General features: G+C 47.2%; 1 protein-coding gene and 1 long non-coding RNA gene across 16 annotated transcripts in view; one reads left to right on the forward strand and one right to left on the reverse strand.

Annotated features, from left to right (window-relative positions):
- Positions 1-27990, reverse strand: part of ST3GAL3 (ST3 beta-galactoside alpha-2,3-sialyltransferase 3) — a 230221-nt gene that overhangs the window by 95211 nt on the left and 107020 nt on the right. For all 12 annotated transcript variants that reach the window (XR_007923654.2, XM_051856573.2, XM_051856571.2 and 9 more), the window contains one exon: positions 13024-13066. Coding sequence is in view for 10 of the 12 variants with exons in the window: in XM_051856573.2 (XP_051712533.1) it covers positions 13024-13066 (43 nt within the window). In the remaining 2 variants the exon portion in view is untranslated. The remainder of the gene's footprint in view (positions 1-13023; positions 13067-27990) is intronic.
- LOC138850664 (uncharacterized) lies at positions 777-27859 on the forward strand. 4 transcript variants are annotated; one of them, XR_011390745.1, is made up of 3 exons: positions 777-1447; positions 15266-15481; positions 15794-27859. It is a non-coding gene; the product is annotated as an uncharacterized lncRNA (long non-coding RNA). The 4 variants fall into 4 exon arrangements; XR_011390746.1 differs by having other exon boundaries at positions 777-1323; XR_011390747.1 differs by having other exon boundaries at positions 777-993.

The raw sequence follows: 27990 nt of genomic DNA on the forward strand, positions 1-27990 counted from the left end.
AAAGCTCCTGAATCCTGGCTTTGGATCAGCTCAGCTCCTGCCATTGCAGCCATTTGGGGAGCAAAGCAGCAGAAGGAAAGCTTCTCTCTCTGCCTCTCTGTAACTCTACCTTTCAAATAAATAAATAAATCTTTTTTTTTTTTAAAGACACAATTGGTTTCCTTGACTCTCGAAGTAGTTATAACAATTGCTCAAAGTAGCTATAATAATGCAGCCATTATAGAACTGCTGAGATTAATGAATGCCCACAATAATACAGGCCATTGAAAGGTATACTACTATCAGTTACTGTGCCCACTGGTTTTTAAAATTTTACCTATGTCTTTCTTTTAATTTTATTTGGAAGGCAAAAAGATAAGAAAAGAGATCTTCCATCCACTGGTCAACTCCCTGAATGCCCATTACAGCCAGGGCTTGGCTAAGCTGAAACCAGTAGTCCCAAATCCAATCAAGGTCTCCCATGTGGGTGACAGGGACCCAACTACTTGAGCCATGATATGCTGCCATCCAGAGCACACATTAGCAGGAAGCTGGATCAGAAGTAGAGGAACTGGGACTTATGATCCACTAGCAATTCTCACCAGATTCACGGTGAAAACCACAGGGTTGGTCCCCAGCACAAGACACAGGTCATGATCATGATTTCCAGATAACATAGTCCCTTAATCCACTACGTCTAGGCTTCTTAAGGTGGGTATGACTGTGCGGGGCTGTGTAATAAAGGCCCCCCGCACAAGCACAGTACGTCTCTGTGGAGCAACAGAGGTACTGCAAGACTGGAGAGGAAGTATTAAAGCCACATAGACGTATCATGCCGTGAAAGGGCCTGGACAGTTTTCATGTGTGAAACGGGCTGCTCGCAGTCTGTGTTGCTTCTGCTCTGAAACCCAGGGTCTTCTGGAGGAAATTTTTGGAAGCTCTGCAATACGGGGGTCTGAGTTTTCTCTTTTAGCTCCTGCCTGCCCCCAAGAAGCTTATATTCTACAAGCAAAGGTAAGTAACTAAAAAACCACCTCCAAGTACAAGCATAACCAGAGTTAGGTACGGGGTGTGGGGGCTACAAGGCAATTAAAGTGGTCTGGGGGATAGGGCAGGCATCCTGAGGTGATGTCACAAGGAGAGGGAATGCAGTAGCCAGGTAAGGCACAGGGTGCAGGTGCACAGGAGGAACATGAACGGCACTAATGTTCTACTGCATCGCACATGACTGAGCATTCCACAGCAGCCAGCAGAGATGCATTTCAAGTTCCCCCATGTCCCGGGAGGAGACATGGCTCATTTCCTCTGAGTGCCTAGTGACATTCCACTGCACGGACAAACCAGGTGTGCTTATCCGTTTACCCGCTGAAGGGCATCTTGGGTGATGCCAGTTGCTGACAATTATGAGTGAAGCTGCTATAAAATATTCATGTGCAATCTTTGTATGGACACAAAGTTTTCCACTCAGGTGGGTAAATACCCAGGAGGGTGGTTGCTACAACAGTCAGTCAGACAGGGATGGGCTTTCTGAGAGGCTGCTAAATTGTACCCCAGCGGCCAAGCCATTCTGCATTCCCACCAGCTGTGAATGAAAATTCCTACTGTTTCACATGCTTGTCAGCTTTTGAGATGGCCAGGTCTTGTTATTTTTTATTTTAGCAAATCTAACAGGTGTGTGATAGGATTTCATCACTGTTTTCATTTGCATTTCCTCAAAGGCATATGACACAAGCAACTTCCCATGTGCTTATCTGCCATCTGCACGATTTATATGGTGATGTGTCTCTTCAGATCCTTTTTTTTTTTTATTAAGATTTATTTATTTATTTGAAAGGCAGAGTTAGAGAAAGTAGAGACAGAGGCCTCCATCTGTTGGTTCACTCCCCAAATGGCTGCAACAGCCAGGGCTGCGTAAGACCAAAGACAGGAGCTTCAATCAGGTCTCCCATGTGGGTGAAGGGGCCCAAGCACTTGGGCCATCCTCTGCTGTCTTCCCTGGCACGTTAGCAGGGAGCTGGACTGGAAGTGGAGCAGCCAGGACTTGAACCAGCACCCATATGGGATGCTGCCACTGCAGGCAGAGACTTAACCTTCTACACCACAGTGCCAGTCCCACCTCCCTTCAGATCATTTGCCCATGTTTTCATTGAGCTGGTTCTTTTATGACTGTTGTTTTTAAGAGTGTTCTGTATATCTTAGATATATATATATATATATATATATATATTTTTTTTTTTTTTTTGACAGGAAGAGCTGGCAGTGAGAGAGAGAGAGAGACAGAAAGAAAGGTCTTCCTTTTGCCGTTGGTTCACCCTCCAATGGCCGCCACAGCTGGTGCGCTGTGGCCGGCGCACTGCGCTGATCCGAAGGCAGGAGCCAGGTGCCTCTCCTGGTCTCCCATGGGGTGCAGGGCCCAAGCACTTGAGCCATCCTCCACTGCCTTCCCGGGCCACAGCAGAGAGCTGGCTTGGAAGAGGGGTAACTGGGAAAGAATCCGGCGCCCCGACTGGGACTAGAACCCGGTGTGCCGGCGCCGCTAGGTGGAGGATTAGCCTATTGAGCCACAGCGCCGGCCTAGATATATATTCTTTATCATATGTGTTTTATATATTTTATTTTTTCTACTCTGTGGCTTGTTTTTCCTAATCTGCTATACTCTAGGCAGTGGCTTTCACATAGAACACAAGTTTTAAATTTCGATAAAATCAACTTACCAGTTTTTTCCTTTCATGGATTGTGCTTTTGGTTTTTTGTTGTTTTTAAATTTATTTTTATTTATTGAAAGTTAAGAGTTACACAGAGAAGAAGGCAGAGAAAAAGAGAGGTCTTTAATCCGCTGCCTCACTCCCGAACTGACCACAATGGCCAGAGCTGTGCCGATCTGAAGCCAGCAGCCAGGAGCTTCTTCCTGGTCTCCCATGTGGGTACAGGGGCCCAAGGACTTGGGCCATCTTCTACTGCTTTCCCAGGCCATCGGCAGGGAGCCGGATCATAAGTGGTTTCAGCCTGGCTCAGGCCTGGCTGTTGTGGCCACTTGGGAATGAACCAGCAGATGAAAGATCTCTCTGTGTCTGTCTCCCTCTCTGTCTAGAACTCTGACTTTCAAATAAAGACGACTTTAATAAAAACAGGATGAGTTAGGAAGCATTCCTCCTTCTTCTGTTTTATGGAAGAGATTTACAGAACTGACACCTCTTTTCCCTTAAATTTTGATAGAATGAACTATGGAAACCATTGGGGCCTGGTGTTTTCTGTTTTGGAAGGCTTCTAATTATTGACTCAATTTCTTTAGTAGACATAGGTCTATTCAAGTATTCACTTCTCCTTGCATAGTTTTGAAAGTTTGCATTTTTCAAGAAATCAGTCCATTTCACCTTAGTTCTCAAACCTGCCTGCACAGAGCTGTTCACACTGCCCCTTTATTATCCTTTTAACATCCAAGGTTTGGCAGTGGCGAATCCTCTTTCATTTATGATACTAGTAATTTGTGTTCTCTGTCTGTCAGTCTTTTGGTTAACCTGCCTAGAGATATATCAATTTTATTGATATTTTCAAAGAACCAGTTTTTGGTTTTGTTGGTTTTTCTCTACTGAGTTCTACTCTACGCTTCTGTGATGGCTTCTATTTTTTTTTTTTTCATTATGACTTTTTTAACTTTAATAAATATCAATTTCAAAAGTACAACTTTTGGATTATAGCGGCTTTTCCCCCCATAATCTCCCTCCCACCCCCAAACCATCCCATCTCCTACTTCCTCTCCCATCCCACTCTTCATTAAGATTCATTTTTAATTATCCTTATATACAGAAGATCAACTTAATATATACTAAGATTTCAACAGTTTGTACCCACACAGATACACAAAGTATAAAGTACTGTTTGAGTAGTAGTTTTACCATTAATTTGCATAATACAACACATTAAAGACAGAGATCCTACATGGGGAGTAAGTGCACAGTGACTCCTGTTGTTGATTTAACAATTGACACTCTTATTTATGATGTCAGTAATCACCCGAGGTTCTTGCCATGAGCTGCCAAGGCTATGGAAGCCTCTTGAGTTCACAAACTCTGACCTTATTTGGACAAAGCCATAATCAAAATGGAAGTTCTCTCCTTCAAAGAAAGGTACCTCCTTCTTTGATGGCCCATTCTTTCCGCTGGGATCTCACTCACAGAGATTTTTTCATTTTAGTTTTTTTGTTTGTTTGTTTGTTTGTTTTTGCCACAGTGTCTTGGCTTTGCATGCCTGAGATAATCTCATGGGCTTTTTAGCCAGATCCGAATGCCTTAAGGGCTGATTCTGAGGCCGGAGTGCTGTTTAGGGCATCTGCCATTCTGTGTCTGCTGTATATCCTGGTCTCCATGTTGGATCATTCTCTCCTTTTTAATTATATCAGTTAGTATCAGCAGACACTAGTCTTGTTTATGTGATCCCTTTGACACTTACTCCTATCATTATGATCAATTATGAGCTTAAACTGATCACTTTGACTAGTGAGATGGCATTGGTACATGCCACCTTGATGGAATTGAATTGGAATCCCCTGGCACATTTCTAACTCTACCATTAGGGGTAAGTCTGATTGAGCATGTGCCGAACTGTACATCCCCTCCCTCTTTTATCCCCACTCTTATATTTAACAGGGATACTTTTCAGTTAAATTTAAACACGTAAGAATAATTGTGTGTTAATTAAAGAGTTCAGCAGTATTAAGTAGAACAAAAAAAATACTAAAAGGAATAAAATAGTAAGTTGTTCCTCAACAGGACAAGGGCTGATCAAGTCATTGTTTCTCAAAGTTTCTTCAAAGATCTTCTGTGTCTGCTGCAGGCCAGAGGTCCAGCCTTGCCCAGAAATCAGGGTCGGAGAGGTTTGAAGCTGCTGCACACAACAGCTCAGGCCTTGGGAAGCTGAAGGAAGAGCCCCACCCCTTCAAGGTGAACCCACGGACGGGGCAATTCTGGGGGCTGTAACTGCCTCTGGAACCCGGCACCAGTGTCTCAAATGTGAAAAAAACGCTGCATTGCGTCACTTCCGCCTTCTGAGACCTCCTTAGAGTCCCGGCCAACCCTAGGAGCCTGCTGGCAACGTCATTTCCGCTGAATTGGCCTGGCACTGTAAGAAGCCTCTGTACCATACTGAGTGTGGCTGTGGTGTTTAGGAGCAGCCTCATTAAAACCTCAAGCTTAGGGGCTGGCGCTGTGTCGAAGTGGGTAAAGCTGCTGCCTGCAGTGCCAGCATCCCATGTGGGCACTGGTTCAAGTCCCGGCTCCTTTTCCCAACTAGTTCCCAAGTGCTTAGGCCCCTGCCACCACCTGGGAGACCTGGAAGAAGCTCCTGGCTTCGGATTGGCACAGCTCCAGCTGTTGGGGCCATTTAGGAAGTGAACCAGCTGATGGAAGATTTCTCTCTCCATCTGCCGCTGTGTAACATTGCCTTTGAAATAAACAAATAAATCTAAAAAAAAAAAAAAAAAAAAAAAACCTCAAGCTTAATCTAGGGAGTAAAGTGGTGGGGCTATACTGAGTACTGGAGGGATACGTCATTTTAACTCAATTTTTCCCACGCCTCACCCTGGCTTGGCAAGTCTTTTTTTTTTTTTTTTTTTTTTTTTTTTTTTTTGGAGGTTGGTCCTGTTTATTTCAAGATCAATATTCTATTTTTTTTTTATCTTTTATTTAATGAATATAAATTTCCAAAGTACGTCTCATGGGTTACAATGGCTTTCCCCCCCATACCGTCCCTCCCACCCACCACCCTCCCCTTTCCCACTCCCTCTCCCCTTCCATTCACATCAAGATTCATTTTCGATTATCTTAGTATACAGAAGATCAGCTTAGTATACCTTAAGTAAGGATTTCAACAGTTTGTTCCCACACAGAAACATAAAGTGAAAAATAATAGATGATTTTTTTTTAAATGATGATGAAATCAGATCAGACCTATTGTCATGTTTAATCCCAGTGAGAGTCAAGTTGGGAATTGATAGTTTCTTTTCTTTTCTTTTTTTTTTTTTAACAGAAGATCAGTTTAGTGTACATTAAGTAAAGATTTCAACAGTTTGCACCCCCATAGAAACACAAAGTGAAATATACTGTTTGAGTACTCGTTATAGCATTAAGCCTCAGTGTACAGCACATTAAGGACAGAGATCCTACATGAGGAGTAAGTGCACAGTGACTCCTGTTGTTGACTTTACAAATTGACACTCCTGTTTATGGCATCAGTAATCTCCCTATGCACCAGTCATGAGTTTCCAAGGCTATGGAAGCCCCTTGAGTTCTCCGACTCTTATCTTGTTTAGACAAGGTCATAGTCAAAGTGGAGGTTCTCTCCTCCCTTCAGAGAAAGGCACCTCCCTCTTTGAAGACCTGTTCTTTCCACTGGGATCTCACTCACAGAGATCTTTTTGCCAGAGTGTCTTGGCTTTCCATGCCTGAAATACTCTCATGGGCTTTTCAGCCAGATCCGAGTGCCTTTAGGGCTGATTCTGAGGCCAGAGTGCTATTTAGGACATCTGCCATTCTATGAGTCTGCTGAGTATCTCACTTCCCATGTTGGATCACTCTCCCCTTTATTTATTCTATCGGTTAGTGTTAGCAGATACTAGACTTGTTTATGTGCTCCCTTTGACTCTTAGTCCTTTCATTATGATCAATTGTGAACTGAAATTGATCACTTGGAATAGTGAGATGGCATTGGCACATGCCACCTTGATGGGATTGAATTGGAATCCCCTAGTATGTTTCCAACTCTAAAATACTCTCTCCCTTTCCACTCTTCCCCTTCTCCATTTGAGGAATGAACCAGCGGTGGAAGATCTTTCTCTCTCCCTCTTTGGATCTCCCTCTTTCTCTGTTATTTTCCCATGAGACTGGATGACAGCACCTATGTGACAACTGTGGGTAACTTGGAGAGCACCAGGTCAGCACTGGGCAGCAGGTGCTCAGTGAATGCTTAACCCTTGAAGCCACAGGGAATGCAACAGGCTGTTCTGGAATTAGTAGACCCACCTCCGCCTGCCTTTCACTTGGTTCTGAGGGTTACAAGATTTCACTTGGGCTCTCTCATCCTTGTGTCTTCATGCAGAATTCCTCATGAAATCACACTGAACATTAAAGATCCCATTCTCTCATCCACATGGCAACTATAAAATACCACAACGTAGGGACGGACAGGAGATTTTCCACAGCCCAGAGCACTCACCATATGTAGCTCAAACAGATGGAGCCTCCATTTAATTAAATCCACCCCCAAAAGGCTCAGCGCAGCCCAGGGAATGCAGGTGGGTACCAGGACCCAGACTGTGGGCAATGGGCAGGTTCCTGGCTCGCGGCGCCATATTCCTCCTAAGACTGAAGAGCTCCTTGGGCTCTGTCTGCAAGGCTCTGCACCCAGCCAGGGGCAGGGCTGACCCTCTTCTCTTCCGTTAACTCATGGCTCGACTGTCGCCTTCATAGTGGGTCCTACCCTGACCATCCCATTGCAACTTGCAGTCTCCTTGTCTTGCTCCATTTTCTTTCCCAGCACTTAGCACTTTCTAAGATATCAGAAACTTCCCTGATTTACAGCACATTTTGTTTACTGGCTGTCTTGTTCATTGTATATCCTCAAGCATAGAACATTGCCTGGTACATACTAGTTGCTCAGGAAATCTGCTGAACAAATGAGGAAGTGCACATCTCAGGAGCCTTCAGTCCTCAGCCTTTCCCCAGGACCCTCGACTATGAACCAGACCACAATGGATCCGTTCAGAGAACCTGGAGCCACCCACCGACCAGACTTGAATCTCTACAACTATCATCCAACCAGGTTACAGCTGTGTGCAATGAGCAGCCTGATCCTAGAAGACAGGATCAATCCTTGGGCAACCATGGGCAAAAACACCCACCAACTCACCAGTCCCACATCTAGGTCTTTGTCAGGTTGTTCATCCTCAAGGCTCTGCTTTCTGCTCCTCCTTGGCCCAATCTCTTACTTCTTTCCCCTTGCCCAACACATTGACTTCCCAGATTGTTCCATGGGCCCTGTCCATTGAGACTCTCAGCCTCTTCCAGGAATTTCCTTTCATCTTCTGCTTTCACAGAGACCTGGGTCTCCTTACACAGCCCTCGGTAATGGAGGCTGCTCCTTCTTCTACACCCAATGCACCTCAGGATCCCTGTCCTCTATTCAGGCTTCCAAACCACCAATAAATCACTTTTACTTCAAAACAGACAAACAGGGAAGCTGTTCGTTGCTCATGCTACCAGCAACAGTACCTTGCCCTCCCTTTCTCTTCTCATTCACACCCTAGACAGCCTTTCCCATCAAGCTCATGAGGCTGTACTTATGGCTTAGAGCTTATGCTGTCAGAGCATGTAGTTAGTGCTCCAGAAACACCTGCTAAGTGAATGGTGAGTGAGTGAGATCTGGGATGCAGAGCAGTAGGCAAGGTGAGGTCCAGCTCGCATTCTGGGGCCCTCTCTCGTCCAGTTCACCAGACACTGACCGGTACAGGAGAGGTTCAATCTCATCCTTGCACTGATTTACTATTATCCCTACTTTGCAGTGGGAAACTGAGACTCAGTGCTCAAATAACTCACTCAAGATTAGACTAGTAAAATGTGGAACTGGGCCTAAAAATCCATGTTTGGCTCCCCAGTCCACATTTTTAGTCACCAAAAATTACTGCCTTCCAAGTGGAGGATGGCCCAAGTGCTTGGGCCCTGCACCTGCATGGGAGACCAGGAGAAAGCACCTGGCTCCTGGCTTCGGATCGGCGCAGCACGCTGGCTGTGGCAGCCATTTGGAGAGTAAACCAACAGAAAAGGAAGACCTTTCTCTCTGTCTCTCTCTCTCTCTCTAACTCTGCCTGTCCAAAAAAAAAAAAAAAAAAAAAAAAAAAAAAAATTACTGCCTTCCTGAATGACTGACTGATCTTGCAGTTAAAAGATAAATTTTCACATAAGTACTTTGAATGATTTTCACAGCACTAACAAATGACTTTATCATGTGGATACAAGCAGCAGAGAATTCTCAAAGGCAATACAAACCAATTTATTTATTCCAAAAACACAATATTAAAAGAAAACCATGAATGGAGTGGGTGTTTGGCACAGCAATTAAGACGCTGTGTGGGACGGCATTACACATAGGAAAACCAGAGTTGGAGCCCTGCCTCTGCTTTCAACCCCAGCTTGTTGCTATTGTGGACTCGGGGAGACAGCTCAAGCAACTGGGTACCTGCCACACATGTGGGAGGCTCAGACTGAGTTCTGGGCTGTTGGCCTCAGCCTGCCCCAGCCCCTTTTATTGCAGGCATTTGGGGAGTGAACTAGCAGATGGAAGGTCTCTCTCTCTTTCTCTCTGCCTTTCAAATAAATAAAAAACAACAAGTTTAATATTAAAAATAAAAAATATCTATTTCTAGACTTTATGACTGGACAGTCAGCAATGTTAACAATATTTCCATATAACAGAACAGAAAATATCTGGGTGAGAAAGTCATTCTCATGTAATTTATCTGTGTTGTATTCTCAGCGAAAGGTCAGCCAACTCTGACTTATGGGCCAACGCCAACCCACCACCTGTGTTTTGTATGACTGTGAGTTAATAATGTTTTTACATTTTTAATGGGTAGGAAAAAAATGTGAAAGTATAATATTTTATGATACATAAAAATTACATGAAAGTTTTAGTGTCCATAAACAAAGTTTCGTTGGACGACAGCCATACTTACAGTCTATGCAACAGTGACACGCTTTCATGTTACACAGCAGGGGTGAGTACTTGCAATAGAAATAAGAAGGCTCAAAAATGCTAAAATACTGACTATCTGGCCTATTACAGAAAAGGTTTGTTAACTCCTCATAAATAATTTCTTCTGATTTATCTTCCAGTTCATTAACTATCTTCATTTCCATCTAATTTGCCACTAAAGCCATCTATTGAGTTTTAAATTGTGGTCATTGCTTTTCTTTTTTTTTAAGGACTTATTTATTTATCTGAAAGTCAGAGTTACACAGAGAGAGGAGAGGCAGAGAGAGAGAGAGAGAGAGAGAGGTCTTCCATCTGATGGTTCACTCCCCAATGGCCGCAACAGCCAGAGCTGCACCGATCTGAAGCCAGGAGCCAAGAGCTTCTTCCCAACGGGTGCAGAGGCCCAAGGACTTGGGCCATCTTCTACTGCTTTCCTAGGCCATAGCAGAGAGCTGGATCGGAAGTGGAGCATCCGGGTCTCGAACTGGCACCCATATGGGATACCAGTGCTTCAGGCCAAGGCACTAACCCGCTGCGCCACAGCACCAGCCCGGGTCACTGCTTTTCTAACCTAATATTTTACTTTTTATATTTCCCTATTCCATGCATATAGTTCAAGCTTTGTCTTTTATCTCTTTAAATATAGTGTGTATGTGTGTAATTGCTTCATAAACTTTGTACTTCCAATTTCAGAAATCTTTAAGGGTCTTCTTTTGTTGTCTTTTTTTTTTTTTTTTGGTTTTCACTGATGGATGCTTGTTTAGTTGCTTTTTGCTGTAGCCCCTTGCTTCCTTGAATAGTTACTTGAGAAGAATTCCTCTTTCTCTAGAGAGGCCTTGCATTTGCTTCTGCCAGGTGCTTGCAGGCACTGTCGGTCTGGAACGCCTTAAACTGAGCTCAGGACTGGAGGCCCCCGGATCACCTGGATGATGAGGACTCTGGCAATGAACAAGTGTTGCTATTCTATTACCTTTTTGCTCAGATTCACTCAGAGCTATGGTAACCTTTCCTGCAGTTCTGCTGAGGGTGCAGCTTAAGTTCTTATTCATCTTATGCTGAGTCCTTTGGGGTTTGAGTTCAATGTGGAAAGGATCGAAAGAAAGAAAATGCGAAAGAGATGTTAACAGATCCAGAAGCTAGTATGAGAAGGTCTCAAATTCAATAAGTTTCAGAAGAGAGAATAGGGCAGAAGATTTAAAGAGATGATAGCTGAAAAATTTCTAGAACATGTAAATTTTTTAAAAGTTTATATATTTACTTGAAAGGTGGGGGAGGAGGGAGAGAGAGAAAGAGGGAATTCTACCTGCTGGTTCACTCCCCAAATGGCTGCTACATCTGGGCTGGGCCAGGCTGAAGCTAGACGCCAGGAGCTCATCTAGGTCTCCAATGTGGGTGGTAGGGTCCCAAATACTTGGGCCATCTTCTGCTGCTTTTCAGGACCATTAGTAGAGCAGCTGGGACTCAAACTGGCCCTCTGATATGGGATGCCAGTGTTGTAGGCAGTAGCTTAACCAGCTGAGCCACTATGCTAGTCCAGAACACATCAATTCTACACTCAGGAAGTTTAACGAATCCCAATCAAGACAAAACAAAGGAAATTTGTATATCTACTCATACTTTCTAGTATTAATTTTTCATAAAGAAACCTGGGATTGAGAAAGCTAAAATGAATTATCTAAGGTCACGTGATCTAAGCAGCAGAGGCAGAGTCCAAATCCAGTTCTTCCGATCCCAGTTCAGGTCCTTTCCTGAGCACCTGAAAGAGAGCACTTACCAGAGCAGGACGCCACAGGGGGATCTGAACATGCTAAGATCGGCGCTGCCCCCACCTCCCCACCCTCAAGCAGCATCCTTCTCACATATTCGTGCTGTCATCTAAAGATAGCACTGGACTGGAAAAGCCTTTCCAGCAAGAGGTAGGAAAGCTCTAGCTTGAACCTTACAGTGTAGTTAAATCAGGTGAGGCCAAGCCAACTCCCTGGGCTAAAGACCGGGCTGATGGAAGTGGCCTGGTTCGTGAAAGAAAACTACCGGACAGCCTGCTCGGTACCACCCACTGCCAGGACAGTGGGGCAGGGTGTCCTCCCCCTCCCGCTCTGTACCACCCACTGCCAGGACAGCGGGGCAGGGTGTCCTCCCCCCTCCTCCTCACACTGCTGAGGACAGTTTAAATACTGTAGTTCACATGTCCCAGTTAACATGTCTTTGTTCATCAATGTGATTTGACTCCATGTTTACTACATCTCTTCTATTCTGGTGGCATTTCATTGGCTTAGGAATTATAGTTGATTTGTTTGGGGCCCAGAGCACTAAATTAAGAATTTTTTTAAAAAGACATTTATTTGAAAGGCAGAGTTACAGAGAGAGAGAGAAAGAGAGAGAGACAAAGAGAGATCTTCCTTCTGCTGGTTCATTCCCCAAATGGCCACAACAGCCAGAACTGGGCCAATCCAAAGCCAGGAGCCAGCAGCCTCCTTCGGATCTCCCACATGGGTGCAGGGGCCTAACTACCAGGCGCAGTAGCAGGGAGCTGGATCAGAAGTAGAGTATGAGACCCGAACCGGCGCCTATGTGGGATGCTGGCACTATAGGCAGCGGCTCTACCTGCTACGCCACAGCACAGGTCCCACACTGTTTTCTTTAAGTTAAGGTGAAACGGAGGCTCTCAGAAGTTAAATAAATGTCCATCTAGAATTTGAATCAAGCTTCACCTGGCTCCGAGTCTGTGCCTTTAACAAATTAATAATTACTACTTGGCTAATTATAGTATTGTGAGACAACTGGTAACAGATGTAGAAAACCCAAAAGGAAGAGACAATTGATTTTGTGTGGGGAGGAAGTGGTCTTTGAGTTTTCCAAGTGGCCTGGCAAGGAAAGAGTTTCAGGCACCGATAAGAAGCAGAACAAAAAGGGTGGTGAGAACAGGTTTACCTGGGGCAGGCGTGACAGTAACTGAAGCTGAGGGGAGTGGGGTGGGGGTCCATCAGGGAAGGCTTTGCTTGCCAAGAAGCAGGCCATCTTTGAGACGCCATCGCCTCCTGCTGTGACCCCACCATCCTCTGCTCTGCAGAAGTTCTCCCAGAGGCCTCTTTGTCACACAAACCGGGCCAGGGGCCATCAGTAAGGAGCTGCCTGGTGCCAGGCAAATCTAAGGCCCACGCAGACATCCACCACCCCAGGCTCCAAGGACCCTGCAGGTTCTGCTGACAGCATGAGGGCGGAGGCCCTAGGGAATCTGCTAGCTGACTCCAAGGTCAGCCCCCTCCCCCGCGGAGCCCGGGCACTTCTCACTCTACTCACAGTTTCGAGTCCAGCTTCAGGAGGAAGCCCAGCCGATCATACTCTGAAAAAGAAAGAAGCAGAAGATGTCAAGGAAGTCGGGCCGCTGCTGACATTAAGTGGATCACAGTCCCCGGATCTCACCCCAGGGGACAGACCCACCTCGGAAAAGAAGACAATGCAACCACTGCAAGGCACAGACCCAGAGGCACCCTGCCACGCTTAAGCAGAAGTCTCAAAAACACCTGCTCAGCTCGTAGCCTGTGAAGAACTAAGTGCCACACAAGGCACTTCCCAGGCCTTCTAGGTCAACTGGTCTGATGCTGGCATAGATGCTGCGTCAACTGGTCTGATGCTGCCTTCCTGTAACAACATGGTGCTTGGGACTGAAATTCAGTAAAGCACAAAACTGGACCCTGGAGAAGAGGCAACGTTTGGGGGCTGGTGCTGTGGCGTAGCAGGTAAAGCTGCCGCCTGCAGTGCCGGCATCCCATATGGACGCCGGTTCGTGTTCTGCTTACACCACTTCTGATCCAGCTCTCTGCTATGGCCTGGGAAAGCAGTACAAGATGGCCCAATTCTTTGGGCCCCTCCCCACGTAGGAGACCCAGAAGAAACTCCTGGCTCCTGACTTCGGATCAGTGTAGCTCTGGTTGTTGCAGCCAATTGGGGAGTGAGCCAGTGGATGGAAGACCTCTCTTTCTCTCTCTCTCTCTCTCTCTCTCTCTCTCTCTCTTCCTCTCCTCTCTCAGTGTAACTCTGACTTTCAAATAAATAAATAAACCTTAAAAAAAAAATAAGAAGCAACATTTGCTTCCTCTAGGCTCTAAGCATCTAACTGCTGCACCCTCCAGGTCAACTCTGGGGTAAGATGTAACAGCCATGCCCTTCCTGGTAACCATAAAGAAGGGGTAAATCTGATTGCTCAAAGAATAGGAGAGTTAAAATAAAATTTAAAGGGCCAGCTTTGTGGCCAGTGAGTTAAGCCACTGCCTGTGACATCAGCATCTCATATGAGTGCTGGTTCAAGTTCCAGCTACTCAGCTTCCAATTCACCTCCCTGCAAATTCACTTGGGAAGGCAGCAGAAGACGGACAAGTGCTTGGGTCCCTGCCACCCATTTGGGAGACCAGGATGGAGTCCTGGCTTCAGCCTGGCCCAGACCTGGCTATTGCAGCCATTTGGGAAGTGAACCAGTAGAGGGAAGATCTCTCCCTACCGCCCCGCCTCTGCTTTTGAAATAAATACACTTTCAAATAAATACCTAAAATAAAACTTAAACACATTGGCAAGCTGTCTGCAACAAATGATACATTGTTAATATTCCAGTGTCTTGCCTAAGGAGGTTGAAGAGGTTTTACAAACTGTATAGAGTACAAGATTTTAAAATGGATGTTTGGGTCTGGGGGCCAAAGAGGAAGTAAGCATGGGGAAAACAGTAACTGTCTCTGGGGTAAGGAGGGCACCAGAGTGAATGTGTTGAGGCCCTGGGTGCTCTCCAGAGGAGGCACACAGCTCTGGTCCCTGGACTTCCTGTGGCTAAAAAACAAAGCTGGAAGCAATGGGTTTGCGGTTCACAGAGTCCACAGATAAACCGGGAGAATCGCAACTATTCCTGGTACTCAGAGTTAGAGGGAAATTCCCTGTGATCTCAGAAAGTATTTGCATCGGGCAAATGGTAGGAAGTGTCATGGCATAGTTTCTTCCAGCTTTGGTCAATGATTGCAAAAGGAGGGTGTGTGTGTGTGCGTGTGCGTGTGTGTGTGTGTGTACTAAAACAAGTGGTCTATGAAGGCAGTTCTCAGCTGGCCTGGCTTGATCTGAGGATATAACAGAAAACCAATACCAAAACACTGGCTGAAATAGGCTAGGCAGCAAGGCTCAGGGAACTCAGCCAAGAGAGGGAAGCCACACACACTGATGGGCCCCTCACGGGGATCATCCTGCAAAGCCAGTTCAGGCCAGGCTCAGGGCTGAGCTGTGGTGATGAGGAGTCCTCTTCTTAAGCCTGGAGATAGCAACTAGGACACAGACAGCTCCCCTCCCAGGAGAATGCCCCTGGGCACCCGGTGGAAGCCCTTCCTCAAAATAACTGCTTGGCTCTAACTCAGATAAATAGCTGGGAGACTTTCTTTAAGAAAGAATTTGTGAGAAGGGGGTGGGGGGCAAAAGAGGTTTACATTTTTTAAAATCCTAAAAATAATTTGCAAAAAGAGTTAGTTTCAAGTTTACAACTCTCAACCATGCTGCTTTGTCATTCCAGGAAAAGGCAGGCTCATCAGCTGCTGCTCGTTCCCCACGTGGCGACCACCCTGGAGCACCTACCATGCTTGCTGCCGCGCCTCAGACCTCAGCTCAGCCCTGGATTCCTTCCAGAGACGCCAGAAAAGTTTCCTCCTTCAGGTGCACAGAGCACCACCCCTGCGGTGAGCACTGAGCCTGCAGTTAAGACACCCAAGTGCCACAGCAGAGTACTCAAGTGAGTCTCCACTCCACATCCAATTCCAGCTGCCTGCTAACGCAGCCCCTGGGAGGCAGTGGTGATGTCTCCAGGAACTGGGTTCCTACACCCACACAAGAGACCAGGATTGGGTTCCCAGCTACTGGCTCCGGCCTTGCCCAGCCCTGCCCAGCCCTGCTGGATGCAGGCATTTAGGGAGTAAACCAGTGGGTGGGTGAGCTCTGTCTCTCAAAACAAAAACCACCATATAGAACACTTTGTATCTGAAGAAATGCTGGGCCTTCTCCATGGTTTTCCTGAACTACCTGTTGCTTTCTCTCTTTTATTCAGAATCACTGAGTACCAGAAATATTTCACTTTATTCTTTAATTTAAGAAAACGAAACTGTGTGAGCCCATGGACGATTAACAGCGACGGACGCTTGGCTTCAGTATGAGAGCATGAGGGCATGGAGGCCATCTGGAGACCACATGCTCCGGAGACCGGAGGATGGAAGCCTCCACACCTCGAGCTAACATGCCAGCCGACAGCACAGGCCCAGCGAGACTACCTCTTCTGAGTTTTTTTTTCCCCCGAGTCAGAGAGCTGTATTTTTTTTTTTAAGTAAAATCTCTCAGTTTGTAAATACTGGCAATGGATTTAAGAAACATCTAGAGATTACGTGGATCAGCCAAAATATGTCAACGGCAGAACCAGCGGCTGCAGCTTGTCAGCTGCCCTGGACTGCCGGCCTGCCAGGGCTGTGGCTGCACACAGTAGACGCCCAAGAAGTAGCTGCCGACTTATTATCAGGATTATTTGCTCTCCACAGCCATAAATCCACATCAAATCACAAAAGCAGGAGCTGAAAAGGTAGCTTTAGCCAAGCCCTGGGGTGACAGATTTCAGACACAGAGTGAGGTGCGAGACAAAGATGCAGATTTTCAGAGGGAATGTCTGAGACGCTGTTACAGAACCTGTCCTGCACCAAGTACATACAGGACTGGGTGCTGGAGACAGGCGCCCAGAGCGTGCAAACAACTCCTCAGGATGAGGGGTCGATGAGGCCCACCTCCTTGGGCAGAATGGGCGGCCCTGGTCTCCCGCTGTGGCTGGGTGAGGGGAGCTTCCAATGGGGGACACGGTGGGCTGCCTGGCATTGCTTCCTGCCTGACAGGCCTAGAGCTCACAGATGGGTGGGTGGGCTGCATGGCAGCATCACTGGGACTGGCTGCGCTCCCAGAACCTGCTGCAGAAGGGGATGTGTGGATGAGCTGGGGTGGGGCTGTTTTAGGTCCTTTCCCTTATATAGCTGCCCAGGGGGCTGACAGGTCCTCAGCTGACAGTAGTGGCAGACGTCCTGTTCCCCAGGAGCTACACAAGGAGTGAATGGCCGGGCCAGGGCAAGTGCATTGGCCACACCGGAAGTGCAGAGGAGAGGTCATGGAAAGGGACTTACAAAATGCCTACACACAAGAGCACCCCACCTGAGTCAGCTTTATATTTATTTATTTATTTATTTATTTGACAGGCAGAGTGGACAGTGAGAGGGAGATAAAGACAGAGAGAAAGGTCTTCCTTTTGCCGTTGGTTCACCCTCCAATGGCCGCCACGGCTGGTGCACTGCGGCTGGCGCACCGCGCCGATCCAAAGGCAGGAGCCAGGTACTTCTCCTGGTCTCCCATGGGGTGCAGGGCCCAAGTACTTGGGCCATCCTCCACTGCCTTCCCAGGCCACAGCAGAGAGCTAGCCTGGAAGAGGGGCAACCGGGAAAGAATCCGGCGCCCCGACCAGGACTAGAACCCTGTGTGCCGGTGCCGCTAGGTGGAGGATTAGCCTATAGAGCCGTGGCACCGGCCGCTGAGTCAGCTTTAGACACCTGCTAGGTCTGCAGGCGTCAGCCACAACCCTGGTCCAAGCACCCACTCTCTCCCTCTCACAGCAATAGCACAGAGGTTAGAAACAGCAAAGGCAGTGAGGAGGAGGAGAAAAACAAAGCACACATCCCCTACCCTGCAGCAGGCTCCTGCTGCCACTAGGTCCCTATGTGGGGGAGGGGAAACAACTGCAGCTTTGAGTGCATTGAAAGCTGTAACTATTACATAAAACCAGACACTGTAATTTTGGAATTGGCAATTCGATGCGACCATGGGATTTTTATTATCTTAGAAGTATCAAAAACATCACTGGAAGGGCCGACGTTGTGGGACAGCAGGTTAAGCCACCACTTGCGATGCTTGCTGTCCACATTGGGAGTACCAGGCTACTTGGCTTCTAGTCCAGCTTCCTGCTAACATGCCTGGTAAGGCAGCAGAAGATGGTCCAAGTGCTTGGAGCCCTGACACCAACGTGGGAGACCCGGATAGAGTTCCAGGCTGCTGGCTTTGGCCTGGTCCAGCCTTAGCCATTGTGGTCAATTGGGAAGTGAACCAGTGAATGGAAGATCTGTTTCCTTCTCTCTCTGTTGCTCTGCCTTTCAAGTAAATCATCTTCAAAGACATCATTGGTATTCTCATGCTGAAGTATTTCTTTCTTTTTTGTTTTTTCTTTTTTTAATTTTTTTTGACAGGCAGAGTGGACAGTGAGAGAGAGAGACAGAGAGAAAGGTCTTCCTTTGCCGTTGGTTCACCCTCCAATGGCCGCCGCGGTGGGTGCGCTGCGGCTGGCGCACTGCGCTGATCTGATGGCAGGAGCCAGGTACTTATCCCGGTCTCCCATGGGGTGCAGGGCCCAAGTACTTGGGCCATCCTCCACTGCACTTCCCTGGCCACAGCAGAGAGCTGGCCTGGAAGAGGGGCAACCGGGACAGAATCCAGCGCCCCGACTGGGACTAGAACCCGGTGTGCTGGCGCCGCAAGGCGGAGGATTAGCCTAGTGAGCTGTAGCGCTGGACTCATGCTGAAGTATTTCAAGGGGCCAGGGAGGGGAGGCCAGGGTGATTTAATGACCACCCTGGTGTTCCATGCTATCAGGCCTCCTTCCTTTGGCTCGCTCTCCCAGATCAGCTTTCCTTATAAGTCCAACACCACCACCACCAGCCTGCAGCTCTGTCCCAAAAGGGGGACGGTGACTCAGCCTCCCTGCTCTTGTCGGCCACAGTCCTGGGGAAGGGCGGGGGCTGGCCTACTCAAACCCAGATTAAGGAGACAGAACTGTGCAAAGACATGGTTAGAAGGAGCACCCACCAGGAGTGTGCTGCCTGGAACAGAAAGGTCCCTCAGGAATGGGGTCTTTCTCTCTCTCTCTCTCTCTCTCTCTCTCTCTCTCACACACACACACACACACACACACACACACAATTACACTTGTATTGGGCAGCTTGAAGTTCCACAGCTCACTGATGCTGTTTTTTAGATCGTTTCATTTTGATACTTTCTATCAACAGATCTTCTGGTTCACTACTCTGGTCTCCTACAGTGTCTAATTTGCTGAGGATCCTACAGTATATATTTCATCTGAGACACTGTAATTTTTTTCATCTTTAGGAATTCCTTTTTGTATCTGCCATGCATTTCCTTAACATTCCTGTGCTTTCCTTTACCTTCTGACTATATGGAATACGCTGCGACCTCCCTGGCTAATTCTATCATTTGTGTCATCTTCAGACCTATTTCTACTAATTGCTTTTTCTCCTCATTATGGGTTCTATTTTCATGCTTTTCTGAATTGTGTGGTAACTTCTGACTGGGTGCCAGACTTGTGAATTTATCTTGTTGGGGGCAGGATACTTATGCATTCCTTAACTAGTTTAGAAATCCAATTGAGTTACCTGGAAGCACTTTGATCCTTTCAAGGCTTTGCAGGGCTAGGACTAAGAGGCAAGCGTGCACTTTAGGGTTAAAATGTACCATCACTAATTCTGCCCCACTACAAAAATGCCCTTCTGAGCACACGATGAGACGACCCACACCACCTGACCTCCAGTGGTTCACCTCCAGCACCAGGCAGTCTCCTCAACCACACACATGCATCAGCTGAGAAGCCCAAGGGGACCAGATCCCCAGACCCCTCGCCACGTGTTACTCTGTCCTCTCTGATAATCTGCCGGTGAATTCTAGCTGCCTTGGTCTGCTCAAATTCTGTTTCCTCAGCTCAGGAAGACTGTGGGGTTCTGTTTGAATTCTCCTCTGTCTTGTGCCTGGAACTCTCTTCAGGCCATCAGCTTGGACAATTACAAGAATCAACATCAATCACTTCCCTTCCTTAGAGACCGGTGTTCTGTGCTGCCTGTTGTTCAATGTCTCAAAAAAATTTTTTTCTGTATATTTGTCTATTTTTTTCAGTCATTTCTACTTTCTTTCTTTTCTTTTTTATTTGACAGAGTTATAGACAGTGAGAGAGAGACAGAGAGAAAAGTCTTCCTTCTGTTGGTTCACTCCCCAAATGGCCGCCATGGCCGGCACTGCACAGATCCAAAGCCAGGAGCCAGGTGCTTCTTCCTCACCTCCCATGCGGGCGCAGGGGCCCAAGCACTTGGGCCATCCTCCACTGCCCTCCCAGGCCACAGCAGAGGGCTGGACAGGAAGAAGAGCAACTGGGACAAGAACCCAGCGCCCATATGAGATGCTGGCGCCGCAGGCAGATTAACCAAGTGAGCCACAGTGCCAGCCCCCATTTCTGCTTTCTTCACATTTTCCTTATTCAGTCTGGACTCACCTTGCTCAACACCCTGCCTAGACCACCCAGCTATCTTTCTACTGTACCCAGATCAAATCTCTCAAATTCCTGTTTACCCCTCTCCCCTGTGTTTCACACTTTTACCCACGTCCTATAGGCACATAAAACTCAAGATGCAGGAGAGGGCATTTAGCCTAGCAGTTAAAATGCCTATGTCCGAGTACTTGGGTTCAACTCCCAGCTCTGGCTCCTGATTCTAGCTCCCTGTTGATGCAAACCCTGGGAGGCAGCAATGATGGCTCAAGTACTTGAGTCCCTGCTACCCACATGGGAGACATAATGGAATTCCCAGGTCCTAGCTCTGTCCTGGCCCAGCCTAGACCATGGCAGGTACCAGGGGAGGGAACCAGTAAATGAGAATGCGCACTCTCTCTTGCTCTGTGTGTGTGTGTGTGTGTGTGTGTATCTCAAAAACAACTCCAGATGCCCCTCAGAGTTCATTTCCATCACCTTCACAGAACCAGAACCTGGTCCTCTCCCTGTATTTCCTATCTTTTATTTATTTTTTTAATTTGACAGATAGAGTTAGACAGTGAGAGAGAGAGGCAGAAAGAGAGAGGTCTTCCATCCGCTGGTTCACTCTCCAGATGGCTGCCACAGCCAGAGCTACACCAATCAGAAGCCAGGAGCCAGGTACTTCCTCCTGGTCTCCCATGCAGGTGCAAGGGCCCAAGCACTTGGGCCATCCTCCACTGCCTTCCTGGGCCACAGCAGAGAGCTGGACTGGAAGAGGAGCAACCAGGACTAGAACCCAGCGCCCATATGGGATGCCGGCGCCGCAGGCGGAGGATTAACCCAAGTGAGCCACAGCACCAGCCCCTGTATTTCCTATCTTAGTGAACGGTTTCCACTCTTCATCCAGCTGCCCAAGCTTGAAACTGGAGGAAATCCCTTGACTCCTGCCTCTCTTCTCTTTCATTTAATTAACTGCCATATCCTTTTAATTCCACCTCCTAAATGAATCTCAAACTGAACTGCTTTTCTCCAGCTTCACCTCTGACCTGGGTTACCGTGGCAACCTCCTTCGGGGCACCTCAGCCTCTGTCTTGCCAGTCTCTGAGAGGGTCTCCCTGCTGCAAGCAGAGCTGTGTTTCTAGAAGATGTGCACGGTTTTGTCTCCTCTGAAAGGACTCTTGTTCTCAGCACCAATCTCGGTCTCTAGGTTCCCGGGGCCTTCCCAACCTGGCTCCAGCGACCATGCCGACTTCACTTCTGGATTCCCTGCATTGCCCTCACTGTGCCCCTGCCATGTTTTATGCTGTAGCCAGACTGAACAAATTTATCTTGCTCCAAAATAGCCTCACCTTCACTTCAACTACTTTTCCAAACCCCCATTCACATGGGTCACTTCCTACACAGTTCTCAAAGGTCCACAATCACTTACAACTCAAAATGCTGCAAATGAGACTTATCTTCACCTCCAGGGGTTTTGTTTCTTGGAAGTGGTGTTGTCACCCAATCCTCCAAGAAAAACATTTTAGGTGTGCCCCGTGTCTCGTTTCTAAACACAGACCCTCCCCCCATACCACTGTCACTGCTTTTGCCAAGTCTCCACTGCTGTTTAGACCAGGCAGCACCTCCTAGTCTGCTTTCTCAGCTTCATCTTCCTTCATTCCTTCCTCTGCAGCCTTTATGCCAGAGGCCTAGTGCAGGCAATTCCTGTGTACTTCTTGGTAAGCACTCACGCTTCAAGACACAGCCAGCACCAAAGCTCAATTCAATGCATATTCTTGAGGTGGACACTGGCACAGTGGGTTAAGTCGCTGTTAGGGACACCTGCATCCCATATCGGAGTCATGCCTTAGCTTCCAATCCAGCTCACTGCAAATGCACACCTTGGGAGGCAGCAGGTGATAGCTCAAGTAAGTCCTAACACTCACATGGGAGACCCAGATGGAATTCCTGGCTCTGGGCTTTAGCTGGGCCCAGCTCCAGTTGTTGCAGCCATTTGAGGAGTAAACCAGCAGATGGGAGATCTCTCTCTCACTCTGTCTTTGAATTAGACAAACTTAAAAAAAATTAAGCTGGGGGGCAGGAAGTATGAATTAACCCATTTGCATATATTCTTGCAGTAAGACAAGGTGCATCATGATTTAGCTTTGCTGCCTCCCAGCCTCATCTTGTTCGGCTTCCTGCCTTGTGCTCTGTACCTGGCTATTTTGGCCTCCTCTCAGTTTCGGGGATTTTTTTTCTCACAGGCAGTTTCTCCTGCCTGAGGTAGGTGCTCACCTCTCCTGTTCATTCTTCAGACCCTACTGCAAGCGTCCACTTTCCCAGCTCACACCACTCTGAACACTTCTTTGATGCAGGGAGCTTTGCCAGCACAGTGCTCACTGCAGTTTGAACCATGTGTCTACCAGATTGCTGGGAGGGTGCCTCTCTACTCATCCTGATGTCCCAAGGCTTTTCTAGGCTTCCCCGTGGTGGCCCCATCGGAGGCTACAAATGGCATGCGAGACAGATGCTGAATGAGCGACACTGTGCCCTCACATGTTAGCCTAAGTGCCACCTGCCAGTGCTCTCTGCCAGACTGCGAGAACTGGCTGCACTCTGCCATCAGGTGCAAAGGAGCAAGCGCATACCCATTGTTTTGCTCCTCTCTTAGACACTAGCCCCCTGAGTTTCCTTCAGGGGCTGCAGGCACCCTTGGCAAGCTGTCCAAGTGTCAGTGGGATTTGTACCCCAAGGATAGGCACCTGACAAAAGCTAGGTTAGCTGGACCCTTCCTTCTCCTTTAAGCTGAGTGACACCAGGGAGAAAATCCATGAGCTAAAGAGCTGAACCACCGGGTCTGGGGGTCCTGACTCCTAGGCTGCCCGTCATGGCCTCTCTCAGGGCTGGACACTTAGCTTTTGATTCTGTGGGTACCCTTGACCTTCTGATAAATACCTTGTTCTCTTCTTAAATTTTATTTGTAACAGATATGTAAAAGTTGTACATATTTATGAGTACCACGGGGTGTTTCAATGCAAGGATACAACTGAGTCCTGTGATACTCAACTGAGGGTAAACCACATCTGTCTTCTGAAGCGTGTATTTCCTTACGGCGGAAACATTCAGAATCCTTTTTTAGTTCTTTTAGAACACTACATGTAGTTACAGTTATTATAACCTGCAGTAAGCCTGCTGTGCCACAGAACACCTGAGCTTCTTTCTCCTTACTGTAACTTCCTGTCTGTTACTCAAACTTTCCCCACACATCTGTCCTCCCTCTCCTAAGCCCCTGGGAATCACCATTCCACTCTCAACTTCTATGAGGTCACCTTGTTTAGAGTCACACACAAGTGAGCTCGGGTGGTATTTGTTGTTCTGTGCCTGGCTTGCTTCACTCAGTACAATGACCTCCAATTCCACCACATTGCACATGCCAGGATTTCACCCGCTTCCACGGCTGAATAGTGTGTTATCAGGTACATGTGCCATGTTTCCATGACCCATTTACTAGGTGATGGGCACTCAGGTTGCTTCCATTTCTTGGCTATTGCACATAGCACTGCAATAAACATGGGAGGCACATATTTGAGTTCATCTGCTTTGGATGTATACCCAGGAGCAGGATTGCCGGATCATATGGTGGTTTCACTTGCAGTTTTTTTTTTTTTTTTTTTGAGGAAAACAGCATATTGTTTTTCACAATGGCTGCACTAATTTATAGTCCCACCAACAGTAGCAAGAGATTCCTTTTCTCTACATCCTCACCAACACTTGTTATCCTTTGTCTTTCTGAGCATAGTCAATCTACTGGCGCAGATGATACCTCACTGTGGGTTTTTAAAGATTCTTCTTTATCCCTTTTTATTTCAAAGGGAGAGATGGGGCGGGGGTGGGGAAGGGAGAGGTCTTCTATCTGCTTGTTCACTCCCTAAATGCCCACAGCAGCTGTGGCTGGGCCAGGTCAAAGTCAGGAGCACAGCAGGGACCAAGCACTCAAACCATCACCTGCTGCCCCCAGCACATGCATCTGCAGGAAGCCAGACTTAGCAGAGCCAGGACTCAAACCCAGGTGCTCTGCAATGGGAAGCAGGCACCCAAAGCAGGGTCTTAACCATGCATCTGCCCCACACTGTGACTTAATTTGCACTCCCTTGATGAATAGTGAGAACCATTTTTCCTTGTACCTATTGGGCTACTGTATGCATTCCTTTGAAAACTGTCTGTACAGATCTATTGCCTAAACAAATCACTGATTGATTGATTTATCTATCCTTTGCCATTGTTCTCCAAGTTCCTTCTAAATTCTGTCATCCTCTGGCAGATGTACAACTTGTAAATATTTTCTCCCAGTCTGTAGGCTGTCTCTTCACTCTGTTGATTGCTTCCTGTTGTACAGAAGCTCTTTAGTTTGATGAAATCCTATTTGTCTATTTTTTTCTTTGGTTTCCTGTGCTTTCGGGATATTATTGAAAAAAATAACATCCAGTGTCCTGAAGCATTTTCCCTGTGTTTTCTTCTAGTAGCTTGTCTTATATTCAGATCTTCACGACATTCTGGGCTGGTTTTTGCACATGGTGTTATAGAGGTTCTGGTTTCATCCTTCTGATGTGGCTATCCAATTCTTCCCAGCACCATTTGCCTCTGTCAAGGACGAGTTGGCTGTAGATGGATGAGTTTACTTTGAGACTCTACTCTCTACACTGATCTAGCCATCTGCCTTTATGCCAATACCACCCTGTTTTAATCACTATAGCTTTGTTGTATATTTTAAAGTCAGCGTAACGTCTTTGCCTTTCTTCTTTTAACTCAAGATTGCTTTGCCTATTTGGGGTCTTCTGTGAAAATGCCATTGATATTTTGAAAGGTGACAAATCGATTTGCACATCACTTTGGATAGTATGGACATTTCAACAATACTGATTCTTCCAATCCATGAACATGGATGTCTTTCCATTTTTTTGTGTCCTCTTCAATTTCTTTCATTAACATTTTACAGTTTTTCATTGCAAAGGTCTTTATGCTCTTTGGTTAAGTTTATCCCAAAGTATTTTATTTTACTGTAGCTATTGGAAATGGAATTATTCTCTTGATTTCTTTTTCAGATAATTTACTATTGGTGTATAAAATGCTACTGACTTTTGTATCATATATGCACTTTGCTGAATTAGTTTATTCTAACAGTTTTTGGAAGAATCTTTGGCATTTTTAATATATAAGATCATGTCATCTGAAAACAGTGACAATTTGGCATCTTCCTTTCCCAACTGAATGCTCTTTATTTACTTCTCCTGCCTAATTTCTCTGGCCAGGACTTTCAGTATCATGTCGAATAGAAGTGGTGAACGTGGGCCTCCTTGTCTTGTTCCAGGGCCTTCAGCTTTTCCCCACCGAGTCTGACATTAGTATTTTGGATGGATGTGACCTTTATTATGCCAAGGGTCATTCCTTCTACACATAGTTTGTTCAGGGTCTTTGTCATGCAGCAATGCTGGACTTCATCCAATGCCTTTCCTTCACCTATTGAGAGGATCATGATTTCTGTCCATCACTCTGTTCATGTTCATTCTTTTTCAGTCAGCCTGAATCAGTGTCTGCGGCTTACAATTACACAGTCCTTGTATGCACTTTGGTCCTCCTAAGGGACAGGACTCGCTTTACCTGGCCCAGTGCTGCTGCTCTCTAAATACACCAAATGAAATGGAGGAATGCAAGGGGTGGCCAAGTGACCCAAGGAGCCTAAGGAGTAGCCCTGAGCCTGATTCTCTGTGTTCCTCCACCCCACTGGTGGTGGCAGTGGTGACAGCAACAGCAGGAGCTGCCTCTCCCAGTCACCAGCCTGGCGTCTCTCACAGCAGCCCTTCCCTGCTCTGGCCATTCCTGAAGGCCAGCGCAGCCAGCTCGTTACATTACTGCCCGCACAGAGCTTCCCCCAGCACGACTGCCTGCTACCCTCTCACGCTCCCTGTTTCAGTCTCTGGCTACTGCTCTGGGGTTTCTAACTTATCAAGAAGATTCCCCTGTATCATTTATAAAAATTTATCTTTTCCACCAAGTGAGCCACCAGTGACTGGCCTGCCTCTGTGTCAACCGAGGCTCCTTCCTGATGGGTACTCTGCTCTCGGCGTAGGCTACACATTCTGGTTACTGACAATCTGTTGTGTGTGCGGCTCCTCAAGGGGTTCCCTGACTAGCAGGCAAGATTAGGTATGATCGTTAGGAGGTATAAACCAGAAAAGAAGGCAATCAGGCAAGTGTAGCCATAATGCTCTGGGCACACAGCTTCTTTACTGCTGAGAGGGCTTGGACAGGGCCCCAGTCCTCAGAGCATCTCACACTAAACAAATGTGTTCTCTGAGTTGCAGGAGAACTCAGCTCCTACAGAGGAAATGAAGCAGTATCTCAGGGACAATTCCCCTTGGCAAGCCTGCAGAGGACTCGCCACCAGTAATGCACTGATCCACATCTGTACTAAGGGCAGAAGACCCTGGGACTCCCCAGTCCGCCAGGCACACTCTGCACCGATAGTCACGTGCAGCTCTCCTAGCCCCTGAACACTCCTCCCAGGTATCAAAGCAGCAATCAGCAGTGTGGAGTGAAGGGGAAATGTTTAGTCTGGGGGCACAGCTCTCCTGCCTCAGCCAGGCTGGACAGCCTGGGATTACAACAATCACTGACCAGGGAGCACGTATGTCCTCTGCCCAGCTCCAGGCGGGACGCAGCATGAGTGACTCGAATCCCTGCCTGGCTCCTGCTGCACCTGTGCCTGCACCTGCACCAGGTCAGCGCTGTGAGTGCATCAGGCACCTTTTCAGATGCCCGAAGTCTTCAAAATTAACCATTAATTCTTCCACTGCCACTTCACAGGGGTAAGTCAATTTTTTTAAAGATTTATTTATTTATTTATTTATTTGAAAGTCAGAGTTAGAGAGGCAGAGGGGCAGGGGGAGTTTTCCATCTGCTGGTTCACTCCCCAAATGGCTACAAAAGTCAGAGCTGGGCCGATTTGAACCCAGGAGCTTCCTCCTGGTCTCCCATGCAGGCGCAGAGGCCCAAGGACTTGAGCCATCTTCCACTGCCCTCCCAGGCCACAGTAGAGAGCGCGATCAGAAGTGCAGCAGCCTAGACTTGAATCAGCGCCCATACAGGATACTGGCACTGCAGGCAGCAGCTCTACCCGCTATGCCGCAGTGCTGGCTCCAAGTCAATGTTTTTAGTCACAGCAAGATTCATGTACATTATAGGGAAAAACTAGAAAACTGATAAAACTCTTAGGAGATCCAGAAACTGGACATAGGTAAAGGAAGCCACGCACCAAAATGCGTACTCACCTAACAAAGAAATGTCTCACCAAATGCAAAGTGGACAGAGCTATAAGGAGAAATACGTGGTGGACCTCCCATCACCATGGTGGCAAACACATCACTCTGAAGACTGGGCTCACAAGACCAGTGAGAATTCAGATTTAGACGATTAGTGAATGTGAACGGATGCCAAGAACCTCACATTTCACAAATGTTTTTCAAGTTTACAGGGAACTTTCTGGAAAACTGACCACCTGTGAGGCCACAGCACAGGGCCAGGCCCCCAAACTGGACTAATTACTAAAAATGTAAGCAACAGGAAGCTCTCAAGCTGGCACATGTTTCTTAAATTCTAATCTTCAGCTGAATGCTCCCATTTTATCCTCAGCAACAAAACACTGTCAGTTCCCTCACTCCCAGCGATGTGCTCGCTTCCACCACCAAGGAGAAGCTGTCAGATTCCAAAACCTGAAGAACCACAGTTTGTCTGTCAGTTGTTGTTTCAAGTGAAAATGATGTTCCAGGAGAGATGTGGCAGCTGACCACTCAACCTCATGGCGTGTCTCCCCAGCGCAACCAGACCCCCGGTACACGGCAAGTGTCGCGTGTGTGCTCCCACTTCATCACACAGATGAA

This window comes from Oryctolagus cuniculus, chromosome 7 (assembly GCF_964237555.1).
Source record: "Oryctolagus cuniculus chromosome 7, mOryCun1.1, whole genome shotgun sequence".
Taxonomy (NCBI): domain Eukaryota; kingdom Metazoa; phylum Chordata; class Mammalia; order Lagomorpha; family Leporidae; genus Oryctolagus; species Oryctolagus cuniculus.